Source organism: Podarcis bocagei (assembly GCF_964188305.1).
Source record: "Podarcis bocagei genome assembly, chromosome: 15".
NCBI classification, from domain to species: Eukaryota; Metazoa; Chordata; class Lepidosauria; order Squamata; family Lacertidae; genus Podarcis; species Podarcis bocagei.
In genome coordinates this window covers 680,517-697,060 of record NC_138141.1, presented here as the reverse complement: position 1 = coordinate 697,060, position 16,544 = coordinate 680,517, and the positions used below count along the sequence as shown (strand labels likewise).

Sequence of the window (16,544 nt, the reverse complement as noted above, 5' to 3'; positions counted from 1 at the left end):
ATGAGTAAAATAATAAAATTTTTGGCTTGATGCATGACATAACTAATCAATATTATAATAGCAATCATAAGAACCATTAAAGTTAGAAGATAATGAGAATATAATGACTTGAGTAAAAAATGGGTTTTGTAGCATTCTGCCCCACCAATGGGGAACTTCGATACAAAGCGTAAATTGTATAAGAATGGTAATTATTTGCAAAAATAATTTTTATTGTGAGAGATCATAATCAGCCTTACAATTTGTTGTTTAAAATCTAAATTATATGTCAAAACGTACAGTGTTTCACACATATCATAGACTTTATGGCAGGTTTTCTTAACAAAACATCAAAATTTATATTAATCTTTCCTCAAACACCTATCCATTAAAAAGAAAACTTTGGAAAAACTTTAAAAGTGTAAGAACTCACATTAGTCAAAAAATAGTAATATTGTTGTTTTTGTTGTTGTTGTTAATACCCTGCCCATCTGGCTGGGTTTCCCCAGCCACTCTGGGCGGCTTCCAAAAAAGATTAAAAATACAATAAAATATCAGTCATTAAAAACTTCCCTAAACAGGGCTGCCTTCAGATGTCTTCTAAATGTCAGATAGTTGTTTATCTCTTTGACACCTGATGGGAGGGCGTTCCACAGGGAGGGCACCACTACTGAGAAGGCCCTCTGGCTGGCTGCTTGTAACTTGGCTTCTCGCAGTGAGGGAACCACCAAACGGCCCTCGGTGCTGGACCTCAGTATCTGGGCTGAACAATGGGGGTGGAGATGCTCCTTCAGGTATACAGGACCGAGGCCATTTAGGGCCTTAAAGGTCAACACCAACACTTTGAATTGTGCTCGGAAACATACTGGGAGCCAATGTAGATCTTTCAAGACCGGTGTTATGTGGTCTCGGTGACCGCTCCCAGTCACCAGTCTGGCTGCCGCATTCTGGATTAGTTGTCGTTTCTGGGTAACCTTCAAAGGTGGCCTCACGTAGAGCGCATTGCAGTAGTCCAAGCGAGAGATAACGAGAGCATACACCACTCTGACGACACAGTCCATGGGCAGGTAGGGTCTCAACATGTGTACCAGATGGAGCTGGTAGACAGCTGCCCTGGACACAGAATTGACCTGCGCCTCCATGGACAGCTGTGAGTCCAAAATGACTCCCAGGCAGCACACCTGCTCCTTCAGGGGCACAGTTGCCCCATTCAGGACCAGAGAGTCCCCCACACCCACCCACCCCGTCCCCCAAGAACACTACTTCTGTCTTGTCAGGATTCAACCTCAATCTGTTAGCCTCCATCCTCCAACCATCCCCAGGCACTCACACAGGACCTTCACTGCCCTCACTGGTTCTGATTTAAAAGAGAGGTAGAGCTGGGTGTCATCCACGTATTGCTGAACACCCAGCCCAAACCCCCTGATGATCTCTTGCAGAGGCTTCATGTTAAAAAGCATGGGGGAAGAGGACGGAACCCTGAGGCACCCCACAAGTGAGAGCCCAGGGGTCTGAACACTCATCCCGCAACACCACTTTCTGGACATAGCCCAGGAGGAAGGAGCGGAACCATTGTATAACAGTGCCCCCAGCTCCCAGCTCCTCTAGACGGTTCAGAAGGATGTTATGGTCGATGGTGTCAAAAGCCACTGAGAGATCCAGCAGAACTAGGAAACAGCTCTCACCTTTGTCCCTAGCCCGCCGGAGATCATCGACCAGCAAGACCAAGGCAGTTTCAGTCTCATGTTGAGGCTTGAATCCCAACTGGAAGGGATCCTAATGGTCTGCATCTTCCAGGCGTGCCTGGAGTTGTTGAGCAACCACCCACTCAATCACCTTGCCCAAGAATGGAAGATTTGACACTGGACAATATTGGCCAGGTCTAAAGATTTTTTTTGAGAAGTGGTTTAATGACTGCCTCTTTCAGCGGGTCTGGGAAGGCTCTATCGCAGAGGGAAGTATACACCACCCCGCAGAGCCCATTGCCCAGCCCTTCCAATCTCCCTATTATTAGCCAGAATAATCAAGGAGACAGGTGGTCGGTTTCACTCATCCAATCCTCGGAGGTAGCAGATTGGAATTGATCCCATATAACATGACTAGACAGGACTCCAGCACTCTTCCGCCCTGGCCCTGCTCCCACGGTGGAGTCTACCCTTTGGGAAATTTGGTTTTGGCAACGGCAAAACAACATTCTTGGAATCAACACTTGCCTTATCTTCTACAATGGGGAAGACAAACATACAAGATCCTGTTTTTTTCCTGAGATATGACACTTGATAATCGGTCATATTATATTTAGAAATGACTTTGGCCACATAGTAAACAAGTTTTTTCTTTTCAGATTTATTGACTTTAGAGATTTCATGCAAACTTGTATATTGGGGCACTATTGTACACTAGCGGGGCACTTTTATATGTATCAATGTGCTAGACAGGACTCCAGGCTTAGTGTATCAAAGTGCCCCAACAGGCATTTTCAAAAAAACTAACAATTATTAATAAAACCGAACTTCCGGGTTAGCGCGATCGGCAAATGGCGGATTCCCTCCGAGCTCCGGAGGGAATCGGCTTTGTAGAAGACGGGCCCTGCCGCGGCGGTGACGCGGGGACCCTCAGAAACCACAGGCGTGGAAGCCTGTGGACCTGGTAACTCGGCGGGCACCATTTGCGCCCTCCCCGACCAGCGAAGAAGCCTTTTTAAAGGCTTCAGAGCCGATGACGGAGAGCGGCGTGGTGCTGTGAGTGGATCGCTTCTTCTACGGAGTGAAGCCGCGAGCCATGGCCGGAGAGCGCTGACTTCTTCTTTGAACATTTGGGTTCTAAAAGTAACAACCCGTGAGTAATACGAAAATTGGACTTTAAAATTTCTTTTAATTGAATTCGGTACGACCGGGGGAGGTGCTAAAAGGAAGTCCGCCTCCCCCCCCCCTTTGCAGGCATTTTTAAAGCAAGAATCGGATAACTAAGGTTGTTGAGACTGTTTTTCTCTCGTTGAGATAAAAAAAATTAATTCCACGATTTGGCTATATAAGTTTTGTGCTGGAGGATCAGAATCGACTGTGTGAGTTGAAGTTCAAACCCCCCCCCCCCCGGATCCGGGAGCGACCCGAGAGTGAGTCTGTGGAGGACTTAAATAGAGTTTGACAGCTGTCAAATGAGCTGTCAAAGTCAGGAAATTTGGCTTTGTGCTATTTCTACCGGTTATCTTTGTTATATTGGACTTTAAGTTTTTGGAAAGAAGAAATAAGATCAAAATAACCTGACTGTTGGATACTGTAACCAGAATCCCTCTAGAGGGGGTTCTGAGATACTACAATGGCTGCAGATGGAAAAGTACAAGCAGAGTTGGATAGAGTGTTTCATTTCCTGGGAATATTGCAAGAGTTGAGTGATGTTATGGCTACAAATCTTACAACCTTGAACTCTAAAGTAAACAACTCTGTTGAAATCGGTGAGGAATTGATTCAAAAAGAATCTGCAGTTGGAGAAGAAGAAATTTGTGTTGTTTCAGAGGAGTCGAATGGAGGAGCCGAAATGTGGCAGGTGGAGAAGGACAACCAGAGGCCTGTCAGGATGGAAGTTAAGGAAAATAAGGTTCGGATGAAAACTTGGTTTGAAATGGAGAAGGAAGATTGGGGACTCCCTCTTATGGGGAGTCCGAAAGATCTTTGGATTACAAATTTGATAAAGGTGAAAATTGAAGCATTTGGGACATTTGGGACACTGGTATTGGAAAAGATCAAGAAACAGGATCTGGACCTTTTCTTTGAATATGGAGGCCTGGTTGGAAAAAATACAGACCCTAGTGGGTCAAAGCTGCTCCGAGATTTGATGTTCAACATGAAAGACCGTCAACAAAACCCGCTGAAAGGGACTGAAAGAGACTTAAGGGCCTCGGACGTGATAGACCCGGGCTGAGAACTGATAGACTGAAAGACAATTTTTGGGGAGCAAAACCGGGGATGGGGGAGGGGAGATTTTGGAGTCCAAAGGGATATAATTATACGTTTTTTTTGGATAAGTTGTTGGGTAATAATTTAAAAAATTGAGAAACTCGTGAAAGTGAACTTGGGTCGACCTTAGAAAAAGGGGTAAATGTTATGTATTGAAAAGAGGTTTTAGAAGTTTAAATTTGATAAATTAAGACAATTTAAGTAAAATGTTAATAAGGGATAATTTGGGGATAAGAACTTGCTGAGTTAATTATTGGAACAGGGATGTAAGAAGGGGAGGTGGGGGAAGTCCGGGAAAGTGGTTAAGAAATTAAGATTGTAAAATTATATTTGTTATGTGTGTGTTGTGTGTTGTTGTGTTTGTCTAAAAAACTTTTTGAAAACCCTAATAAAATTTTTATTAAAAATAAAACCACTGAACTTATTTAAAAATCACGTGTAATCCTGATTACTGAGTTGAATAACTTACAGTACCTATGGTATTTTTAAATCTTAACTAAACGACGTAAAACAGTGTTGGAACACTTTTACATTTCACGTAATTTTTTAGTTGGCCATGCTAAAAACACACCTACTCTTGTCAAACACCAACGGCTAATTGGCGGGCAGTGCGGTTGTAACTGTTGTACTCACACATGTATAGACATGTTTTAGTGATGTGGCAACACGAATAACATTTCTTGATATTGAAATATTGTTGGTGCATCAATGTGCCCCTCTTTCCCCTAATTGTGTAAGGTTTGTGCCAGTTTAAATAAATGCCTCTGTAATTAAGGATTTGTTACCATCCTCAGCAACTATGCTCTCTCTCCCTCCCCATCTTCCCTTGGAGAATGATCTAGAAAGGGGATCTTGTTGGGATTCGCAGGATACTGGATAAGTCTGCAGGCTTCAACAGGATGATGCAATACTCTGCTGGGTCAGAGTGACTCAGCAGGAGTATGATTAGTACAATTGACTATTACCTGTTTTAAAAAGGGAAGCCTGTTTAACAGTGGGTGTGGTAGTTGTGCTGTAGTGTGGTGGTACTGTGGTGGAGAGTATTCGTTTGTAAGTACTCTGAATGGACTGTTTCTTTTGTAAATGCCTGTATATAGCTCACATTAAAAAAGGACTGCACTGAAAAACCTGGAACTCTTAGTGTTTCGCTGAAAACGCCGCGTGGAATACGCGACAGGGTTATGGGCCCAGCACGCTTCCGCTGCACAAGAGTACAGGTGGCAGTTATCTAGCCGTGGGTGCTGGAGGTGAGCTGCAGGGATGGAGCAGTCCAGAACTGGTGTGTTGCTGGAGAAGCTGACGGCCACGAACTACAGCACCTGGTCGGTCCGCATGCAACACTTCCTCAAGCGTGAGGGCCTGTGGAAAGTGGTGGAAGAGCCACCGCAGCCCCCTGAGGAGGATGAAAAGGATGAGAAAGCTTTGGCTACGATCATCCTTGGAGTGGACGACAGCCAGCTAGTCTACGTAGCTGATAAGGTGACGGCAAGTGAGGCGTGGAATGCGCTCAAGGCTGTCCATGTGTGAGAGACAGCTGGCTCACTGATAACACTGACCAGGAGACTGTACCGGTGTTGGAAGAAACCGGGGGACTCCCTGGTAAACCACCTAAAATTCCTAACAGGCTGTTTCCAGGAGCTAGCCTTAAGAGGGAGGCCTGTGGGGGAAGAGGACAAAGTCTTTATAGTCCTGAGTTCCCTTGATGACAGCTATGATATGCTGGTCAACTCCCTCGAGTCTGTAGAGACTGATAAGCTGACTCTGGAATACGTGACCGGACGGTTGTATGCAGAGGAGGACAGGCGTGCAGAGCGAAAGATGACCTCAGCCCAGCTGTTGGAGCATCCCAGAGGGAACAACAGCCAGGAAGAGCAGAGGTGTCAGGAGCCGGAGAAACAGCCAGGAGGAGCTGCTGCAGACCAACCGGTGGTCAACAAAGTAAAAAGGTGTTTTTGCTGCAAGTCCAGTGGACATCTGCTGCGGAACTGCCCGAGAAAACAACAAAAAAAGCGGAAGCACAAGTGGTAGCAGAGGATGGTTTACCGCTTGGGTGTCTGCAGATGGTCAAGAAAATGAGGAGCTGTGGGTTCTGGACAGTGGAGCTTCTCAAACCTTTTGTAAAAGAAAAGGACTGCTAACTGATGCTAGGGCTTCAAACAAAAAATATGTAAGTCTTGCTACGGGCCAGAAAGCTAATGTGGTTTGTGAGGGGGAGGTTGTGTTCCCACAGCTGGGACACACATTCAGGAATGTGTTGTGTGTGCCTAGTTTGCAAAACAATCTCCTGAGCATTCCTGATTTGGCAAAAGCAGGCTTTGAAGTAAATTTTGTGGGAGATCAGTGCCAGATAAAGCAAAATGGGGCAGTGTTGGCAAATGCTAGCCTTAGAACTAATATGTATGTACTGTAGTGTGAATCTAAGGTTGCAAATGTGCAAAATGTCCCAACCCATGATATGTGTATTCATCTCCTGCACAGGCGTCTGGCTCATGCTAGCTATAAGGTGCTAAACAAAACATTGGAGTTGTGTGGGGGGATGAAAAACATAAAAAGTTGTGATAATTACTTAGACTGCAATATCTGCAAGGAGGTTAAAAGCAGGGCTTGCCCAGTAGCAAGAGCAAGCCAGAGAGAAACCAAAAAACCACTGGAGTTGATTCATGCTGATGTAACTGGTCCTTTTCCACCTAGTGTCTCCCACAACAAGTAGTGTTTAATCCTAGTGGATGATTTTTCTAGATTTGGCTGGGTCTATCCATTAAAGCAAAAGTCTGATGTTGCCCAAACTTTGAAGTTCTGGGTAAGAAGGGTAGAAAGGCAACTTGGTGAAAAGGTGTCCTCTATTCAATCAGACAGGGGAGGGGAGTTTATGGCAAGCTCCCTAAGAAACTGGTTGCGTACCCAAGGGATTAAACATAGGCTTACCAATGTGGCCACGCCTCAGGAGAACGGAGTAGTAGAGCGTAGGGGAGGTGTCTTGCAGACACAAATGAAAGCATTGTTAGCAGATGCAAATCTTCCAATTAAGTACTGGGTTGAAAGTATTAAGACCGCGAATTATATTGGGAATCGCTTGTGGTCAAGGGTACTAGATGACATACTCTATAAAATTCTCTATAACAAAAGTCCCAGTTTGCAACATTTAAGAATCTTTGGGACAAAACAGTAAACAGTAAAATCAGTTTTAGCAATGGCAAGTCTGAGAGGGTTAAAAGTTAATCATTTTGATGTTGCCTCAGCATATTTAAATGCTCCTATTGACGCCGAGGTATATTTGCAGCAAATACCAGGTTATGAGCTAGAAAAAGACAGCTTGGTGTTAAAGCTGCAAAGGGCACTATACGGTTTACACCAAAGTGCACGTCTATGGTATGAATGCATAGACACAACTTTGAAAAAGATGGGATTCAAACAAAGCCTGGCTGATTCCTGTTTATATTCAGCAATGGTGCAAGGAAGTGTTTGTTATTTACTTTTGTATGTTGATGATATCTGTCTAATAACAACTGCACAAAAGCAAGTGTCTTGGTTTATAAACAGCCTAGGTAAAAAATACAAACTGAAGTATTTGGGAGAGATTCAAAATTACTTAGGAGTAGAGGTTCAGAGAAATGAAGAGGGTGTTTACTCTCTGAGTCAAAAGGAAAAAATCGAAAAGTTACTGAAGACATATGGAATGGAGAGGGCAAATGAGGTTGACACTCCCATAACTACCCAGTACAAAAATGAACCAGAAGGGCAAAAATGTGAGAATGCAACAGCGTTTCATTCTCTGTTGGGTTCTCTGTTATATTTAAGTTGTTGGACAAGACCCGACATAACATTGGCAGTGCACATGTTAAGCCAAAGAAGTGCAGACCCGGCTCAGAGAGATTGGGTAGCACTTAAAAGAATCCTAAGGTATCTGAAAGGCACAAAAGATTACAAACTGGTGCTGGATACAGGATATGATCAGCAAGTGTATGCATACGCTGATGCCAGCTGGGGAGACAGAGAAAATGGAAAGTCTACCACTGGCTATGCCATATATATTGGAAATGCCCTGGTTCAGTGGAAATCCCAGAAACAAACATTTGTTGCCACAAGTACTTGTGAAGCAGAGTACTCAGCCATAAGCGAATGTGTATCACAAATAGAGTGGTTTGCTTGCCTAACAAAAGAGCTTGGAATACCTTCTGAAATGCCAATCACTGTGCTAAGTGACAACATGGCTGCACAACAGCTTGCCAACCAACAGAACTTTAAAAGCAAAAGTAAGCATATTGCGATAAGATACGGAAATGTGAAAAATGCTTTGGAAAGAAATTTGTTAAAGGTACAGCACTGTAACACAAAATGTAATGTGGCAGATTTGTATACAAAATGTTTGGATGCTCCTAAATTTCGAGACTTAAGAGAATTATTGGGTCTCAAGCCTTTGACTTAAGGAGGAGTGTTGGGATTCGCAGGATACTGGATAAGTCTGCAGGCTTCAACAGGATGATGCAATACTCTGCTGGGTCAGAGTGACTCAGCAGGAGTATGATTAGTATAATTGACTATTACCTGTTTTAAAAAGGGAAGCCTGTTTAACAGGGGTTGTGGTAGTTGTGCTGTAGTGTGGTGGTACTGTGGTGGAGAGTATTCGTTTGTAAGTACTCTGTATGGACTGTTTCTTTTGTAAATGCCTGTATATAGCTCACATTAAAAAAGGACTGCACTGAAAAACCTGGAACTCTTAGTGTTTCGCTGAAAACGCCGCGTGGAATACGCGACAGATCTTTGAGGAACGCATCTTTTGCTTAAACGCCTTCTCTGTATCACAGGAATAGGGTGCATGACCCTTCTCTCCCCCACTCCTGGCAGACCAGGTTTGCCAGGCAAGAGGGGCAACTGACCTGGTAATCACCAATGCCACAATTACACCAGGTGACTGGTTCCACTGCTGGGAATCAGCTGGTCGTTGGGACTTGCATGGCTCTGGGCATTCAGCTGCAAACCCATTTTGGCTCAGCTGCATCTTTACCTGGCAGATACATTTGTTTTGTATAAACCAGTTTGGTTTGCATGTTTGAAGCTGAAGCCGATATCCAAGTTCTTGCTTGAATATTTCCAGACATAGCTTACCAATCATGGGAATCTACTCGGATCAGGTCAAATCATTTCGTTCTGTGAACCCCCCTGAGATCTTATGATGAATGGTGGTATATAAATCTAATTGATAAATTAGGATTGCCATATGTCCTCCTTTTCCAGGACACATACTCTTTTACATGAGTATGTAAAATGAGAGTCGTCATAGTGATCCATAATAAAAGGGGAAGTCAGCAAATGTGTCCTCTTCTTTGCTCTTCAAAATTATGTCAACCCTATTATTATTATTATTACTATTACTATTTTTATTATTATTATTTTAAGAAAGCTATGGGTTCCAAATTTGGTGTGGAAATTTTGCCACAAGCAGAACTGCAAATGAACAACTTGGGCTATGTAAAGAATGCTCTATATGAGTATAGCAAGGTGTCTACAGGCCTGCATAGGATGTCATCAATCAATCTGTGTTGTTTTATTTAGGCATTTCAGAAGAAGGTCAGACAATAGGACGCAGGAGTCTGTACATGCTTCCTACCCACCAAACATTCCCTATTCTACAAGGGACATGTCGGCTCCTATGGTAAGAGCTTTCCTGATCTTGACTAGCAGTGGGGCTTGGAATAATAAAGTGGTGGAAGGCCACTTAGAATGGACAGGAGCCATAGCTGCACTACAAATACGTACCAGCAATTGATGTGGTTCAGGGGAGGCAGGGCTATGAGGGCAAATGGGCCCTGCTCCACCAACCTCAGCCAGCTCCCACATGCCAGCTTTTCCCCTTGCATCTGGTCCAGAGAGAAGAGGCCCTGGCTGACAGCTTCCTCTTTCTCAGTGTCGCCCTTGTAGAACTCAGCAGGCAGGAGAAAGTTGGGGGAAACACTGGAATTCGTTGGCTCTGCCTGCCATTGGCTCTGGCCTCTCTGCTTTCTGCCCCGGTCCAAATAGTGGCGGGTGTGGTTCTCCCCTCCCACCCCTACCTCTCCCTCAATATTGGGAATTGTTACACAGTGAAAATCTGGAGAATTTTCCATTGGGGAATCCCTGCCTGCCCCTCCCCGCAATTACATGCTCCCAGCTAAGAATTCCCAGCTTCCTTAACAAACTACAGCCCCCAGGATTCTTTGGGAGAAGGAAGCCAAGTGCTTTAACGAGAAAAGCCTGATGACCTGAGTGTGGGGGCAGGATGACATCGGATAGTGGTCCTTCCTCATCTGGTGTGCCTGAGATGTCAGCATGGCTTGCAGATGAAAACATCTGGAGGGGGTCACATTGCAGAATGCTGTCCTTCAGGCAGAATAATGTGAAGCAGCTTGGACAAATCATAATCTTGAGCTGGGATATAATTTTACTTCAAGACGGGGCCTGGTCCTGTTATGGAAGGAAAGGGAGCTTTTGAAAAACACAGGAGAGGATCCACACACAGCCTTGGGAAGTGGGTCAGAACAAGGTGGAGGAAAATGACACAGAAAATACTTGGGACTATAGGAAGCTGGTCCATCTATTCCAAGTTTTATCCCTTAATGGCTTGGGGCCAGTTCACTTGTGGGATCACCTTATGCTCTACTGCCTTGGTCTGTGGAACTGGCTCTGTTTCAGGTGCCACAGAACACTCCTTCTGCAGTTGTAAGGAATCAATCTTTTAGTGTGGCAGCACCTACACCATTGACACCAGGCAGGCATGGTTGCTGTACTCTTTCTGGCACCTACTTAAAACATTTTTGTTTAGGCAAGCCTATCTAGATTGCAAGATATTGACTGTTGTTGTATTTTTTTAAAAATACTGTTAATTTTAATTGTATTCACATAGTTGTTTTTATTGATCATTTTTTATTGATCATCTTGTGAACTGCTTAGAGGTCCTACTACAGTCATTTGGTATACAGTGGTACCTTGGGTTACATACGCTTCAGGTTACATACGCTTCAGGTTACATACTCTGCTAACCCAGAAATAGTGCTTCAGGTTAAGAACTTTGCTTCAGGATGAGAACAGAAATCGTGCTCTGGCAGCGTGGCAGCAGCAGGAGGCCCCATTAGCTAAAGTGGTGCTTCAGGTTAAGAACAGTTTCAGGTTAAGTATGGACCTCCGGAACGAATTAAGTACTTAACCCGAGGTACCACTGTATACACTTTTTAAAATAAAAATAAATATGCAATGGCTGACAGTGGCTTTTCAGGGTTCTGGGCAGGAATTAACCTACTTTCCCTGCACATGTGTTTTGCCACCAAGCAGAGGCGGAGCTAGCTGCTCTGGCACCCAGGTCCCGGGGGGCACCGCCCGTGGCAAGTGTCCTGGGGGTGGGGGTGGGATGGCAATGTCACCCCCCTCAGGGATGACACTCGGGGCGGGCTGCACCCACCGCACCCCCCTTCCTCCGCCAGTGCCACAGCTGTAACGCTTGCTGTGTTTTACTGAAGGACTCTGAAAATGAAGTGTGTGGCTGTTTCTGGGTACCATCAACTCATGCCACTTAACAGAATCCTCACTAGTGAACTTTATATTTTAAAAATAACCTTTGCTTACACTGGTTTCCTTGCAGAGCACACAAGCAAATAGATACCCTGTGCCAGCGTACACAGCTAATCTGCAACCGTATTGTGACACTTATCACTACTCTTCTCCCCTTCCCTCTCCGACAGCCATGGGGCCATCCATGGAGCAGCACTGCATCCCAATGAGGTTGGTAGCGGCAATGCAGAGGAAGTCACAGCTTGTGGTTCTGGGTTATAGTTTTTCTTGTGTGAGAGCTAGAAGCAGCTCAAGGGGCTGGGCTTGGAGCAGAGTTCCAATCCTGATTCAGCTTCAAAGCTCACTGTGCCATCCTAGGCCAGTCAATTAACTCTTTGCATAATATTGCAAAGTTATGAGGATCAAAAGGCATCACTCCATATAAGTTGCCCGGGGCTCCTTTGGAGGAAGGAAGCAATACAATTGTGATCAATAATAATAAATATAGTTTGTTTGCACATTGGCTAGTTCAGATACTAGGTCTGATAAAGCATGATTAGGTTCAGTATTGTGTCCATGCACCCCTGCCCTGGTCCAACTCCCACCATTGCTGCCCACACTAGCTGTGGTTGATGAGAGTTGTAGTCCACCTGTGTGTCTTCTGTCTGTCTCAGGAGATAAGTGAGTACGCCTCCAAGGGTTAGGTCAAATCACATTATTTTCGCTGCATTAGCAGCACCAAAGAGACCTCTCTGAGGTGCAAGCTTGGGCAGTGTGTATGGAAGTTCTGGGCTGCCCAGATGACAAGACCCCCCTCTTGGCCTTTCTGATGTGGACCAAAGGAAAGCCGAGCAAGACGTTTAGCCCAGTTGGGCTGCAGGAGTTGCCCAAAGGAGGCGTATAAGATGCCATCCAACTGCCTTAGGGACTCCACTCTGAATTTGTGTAGAGTTTACTCCTTAGCCTTTTGTTCTTCTGAAGATGTTCCACAATGCAGCGTAGGCTTGGGATCAAAGTGGTTCTTCTCCTAGATGGGCTTCTTTCGCAGGTGGATGAGGCCCATCTGCCCCTCATTTCTCTCTACAGCAATGTGTGTAAATCCTCTCTTGAAGATTAAACCCACTATTGGTCTTGTCTGCTCAATCTGCTGGAGCCTGTCTTCACAGGCAGCAGAAGACCCTAACTCACCAAAGGTTTGAGACGCACTGGCTACCCTCACCTGGTTTAGCTGGCGAATTGAAGCTGTTTCCCAGGGGGGTGGCTGCTGTCACATGCTGACAGTTTCTAGGAGCCACAGGTGAGAGCTGAGTGGGGTCAAAGGTGGACAAACTACCCTAGAAGGAGCATGACGTGTCTCTCACCAGAGGTTCTTCTGTTGTTTAGTCGTCTTAGTCGTGTTCGACTCTCCATGACCCCATGAACCAGAGCATGCCTTGGAAACTTACTTTCTTCTCAAAGCTTCTCCTTTTTTATGTCCACGGAGTTTTCTTGGCAAAATACTGGAGTGGATTGCCAGTTCCTTCTCCAGGTGGATCACATTTAGTCTAAACTCTCGGCTATGATCTGTCCGTCTTGGGTGGCCCTGCACGGCATGGCTCACAGCTTCTTGGAGTTATTCAAGCCCCTTTGCCACAACAAGGCAGTGATCCATGAAGGGGACCAGAGGTTCTACACCTCCCCTAACACCTCATACACTCCTGTAGTCCACAAACCTATGGAGAAACACAGTTCTCCCATCCCTGAATCAGCACTTGGGAAAAATGAATGCTGGGAACATGTTTCATGCATATTTATTTAAACCAGCCTCCCACAACCTGGGGTTCTTTGGATGCTTTGGACTACAACTCCTATCAGCCCCAGCCAGCACTGTCTGGAGGGCACCAATTTGGGGAAGGCCGATTCAAACAGAATTGATGAAAAGGCAGATAAGTCAACAAACAGGCTGACATTTGACCCTTCATCCTTTGTTGCAGGCCTCCACCCCCTGTGCTGAAGACTGCAAAAACTCAGGAACCAATTTACCCTTCTCGACCTGCACCACTGCCTCCTGTATAAAACTGCCGATTTTTCCTTCACAACCCACCCTGATTGCAGAGCCATAAATCGCATAAAGTGGCCCTTGAAAGCTTTTGTTTCCCCCCAGCACTGGCTAAGAAATGGAACAAAATGCAATACCAAGGAATGTAAACTTAACAAGCAAATACCTCTACCAAAGCTCCGGGAACTGAAACCACTGGGCCTGTGAAAACTCTCTGTGCTGCGGTTGGGTGACATTGCTGAAGAAGTGGGTCACTTTCTGGGTGTTAACTGTACTTTCCCCCTTTTTAGGGTTATATTTAATCATACATGGTATGTGGGGTTCCCCTCCCAGGCTGTTTTTATAGAGAACAAAACATTAAGTGAAGACAGACATAACATTATTAGAGATAGTAGGAAATCAATTAGGATCAATTAGGAAATGTTACTGTTTTTAATCTAAATCGATATTTTTCAAAAAGATGCATATATTCTGCATTTGCAACAGAGACCAGCTTATGATTAGCACTGAATGGCAGAACTTATGATGTCCCCCAAAAGCCCACCTCCAAAATCTGGAGCAATTTTGCGCTTGTAAAAAATTCTGCTTTAAAAAAATGACTAAGACTAGCAATGGACATATATAAGCTTTTAAAAACAGAAAAGGGCAGCCTGAAGCATGGCAGCTGAACTGGCATGTGTATGAGTCATTCAACTGCAAAGCTGAGAAGACGCCAAGCTCACACTATGATTGACTTTTCTTTTTAAATGTTACATCTGTCTTCACCTATAGTCAGGGCCATACCAAGACATTTTGGCACCTGAGGCAGACCCCAAAATACCACTCCCCTCCCCGCCAGGGAAGAAGGGTTGAGGGAAGATCTATATCAGGAACAAGGAAGGTGGGAGGAAAGATCCACATCAGAATCTGCTCCCCCAGTGGATCCTGCTGCCCTAGGTGGCTGCTTCACCTTGCCTCATGGGTGGGCCATCCCGACCTGTAGTTGTGTAGAGGCAGGTGTTAAGAATTGCAGTTCAAATCAGACCAGCACATTTCTATGAACATCAATAGCTTCAGGTTGTTATGTGTGGGAACCTGTACACAAAAAGTCAAAACTCATGTTGGACTGTAGTTCGTTATTTGTGTGCACGTAACTAAAAGGCACAAGGTGGAAACACCAAGAAAAATCCCAATTGGTGGAGAACCCCCCCCCCCCGATTGAGTTCAGTGAGACATACTTCCAGATAAAAATGTCTAGGATGGCAGCCACACAGCACCATCCTAGACACAGTTATCTGGAAGTAAGCCAACTGGGATTTACTCCCTGGTAGGTGAGTGTAGGATTTCAGCCTTAATCTACTTATTGCGAGAAGATGAAATGTATTGTTAGCATGTTTATATGTTTTAATAGTATGTCTCAATGTTTATTATTAACACATTTTAAAACATAGACAGTTTGAACTGTGCGCTGGCTGACACTAAACTGTAGATAATAATAATAAAAATGATGTTAGGAAAGTTTTACTTAACAATTTTAGGTTAAGGAATAATTTTTTCTAATTTGCCAGTAATGGTTATTCAAAACAAAGGTACGAGAAAGTCACTTTTTGGGGACTAGGCTGGGGAGTGGGCTGCTCACAGTTCACAAAGCACTTATATTTAGCTTTCATGAATTTTCTTGAGTCCAAGTATTCTAGCTTTTAAATTAAAAACAAAACATTAATTGAAACGCAGAGAGGTGCTTGAGTATGTGATGGCAAAAGCACAGATTCAATGTATGTTGATTCATACATCTTTGGTATCTGTCTACCAAAACATCTCTGTGGGCTAGTGCAGAGATGCCACAGGTTCTTCCACCATTACCAGCAATCCTGCTGCTTCTACAGTTTGGCATTTGTCAGACTCAGGAAGATGCTATGCAGATACTGCTAATGACATGCAAATTAGTGGCAACTCTTCCATCTAGTTCTAGTGATGTATTTCCAATGTGGCCTTCAGACACACATGCAAGCTACTACTAAGAGCTGCTGATGTTTCTCATTTGTGTGTGTGTGTGTGTGTGTGTGTGTGTGTGTGTGTGTGTGTTTGCTGTTGGGAATGTGATCATAACTGCTGACTGTGCATATTAACCTGCAAAGTCAGTATGCACTTTCCAGCTACTTTGCACACACTTCAACTCAGCACACTTGCTGCAACATCTTTAGTGTGAGAGCACCAGCCTTGGTGCAAAATCCATTTTTATTTAAGCCCATTGAAACTGTTATGAGCACTTTAACCCTAGCAGCCTGCTGAAGAATTCAGTATACTGTACGCATATTTCATCACTTTTTCTTTTTTATGTTGCTTTTCGTGTCAGTCAGGATGTTTACATTGGCTAAATCTTGTTGGATTGAATTGCATCAATCCTTGCACCGTTGATTAAGCCAGATTTTTTAAAGATGTACCTGCTAAAGAGATTATTTTAGACTGGGAGCTGTAGATTAAGATTAGCTGAGGTGGCAGGATTTCTCTGTGTGCTATGCTTAGATAGTATATTGTTCATAGAATCATAGAATTTCATAATGTGCAAGGACCATTACAGACACGTCTGCTACAATAGCTTCAGAGAATGAAACACTTTGTATTAAATTATGCTAAGAATTATTCCCACATGGCGGCAAATATTCAGCATATGCTTGTTTGGTAAATTTCTTCATAATTCTTGCAAAAAAAGAAGTCTTTAACAGTGTTTGCATATATTCTTATATAAATATATGTCTGCAGTTGCAATAATAAAATACTTGAACTATTGTGGTCTCCCCGATATTTGCAAAACTGTATACTTACCAATAAGTTTTTACTGTTCTGGTCTGGAAACCAGCTACAAATTTGCTGGTGGATGGGAAAGGTTGACACAATCCTACTCAATAACATATACACATTTCTTGTGTGCTCAAAACACTTTATTCGTATCTAGTGGTACCTCAGGTTAAGAACTTAATTCGTTCTGGAGGTCTGTTCTTAACCTGAAACTGTTCTTAACCTGAGGTACCACTTTAGCTAATGGGGCCTCCCGCTGCTGCACTGCCGCC

General features: G+C 44.1%; 1 protein-coding gene across 2 annotated transcripts in view; it reads left to right on the top strand.

Annotated features, from left to right (window-relative positions):
• Window positions 1–16,262, top strand: part of ADAM9 (ADAM metallopeptidase domain 9) — a 111,929-nt gene extending 95,667 nt beyond the window's left edge. For both annotated transcript variants that reach the window (XM_081171386.1, XM_081171385.1), the window contains 3 exons: window positions 9,489–9,588; window positions 11,548–11,687; window positions 13,430–16,262. In XM_081171386.1, the coding sequence (XP_081027512.1) occupies window positions 9,489–9,588; window positions 11,548–11,687; window positions 13,430–13,511 (322 nt within the window). In that variant the 3' untranslated portion in view covers window positions 13,512–16,262. The remainder of the gene's footprint in view (window positions 1–9,488; window positions 9,589–11,547; window positions 11,688–13,429) is intronic.
• The last annotated feature ends 282 nt before the right edge of the window (window positions 16,263–16,544 follow it).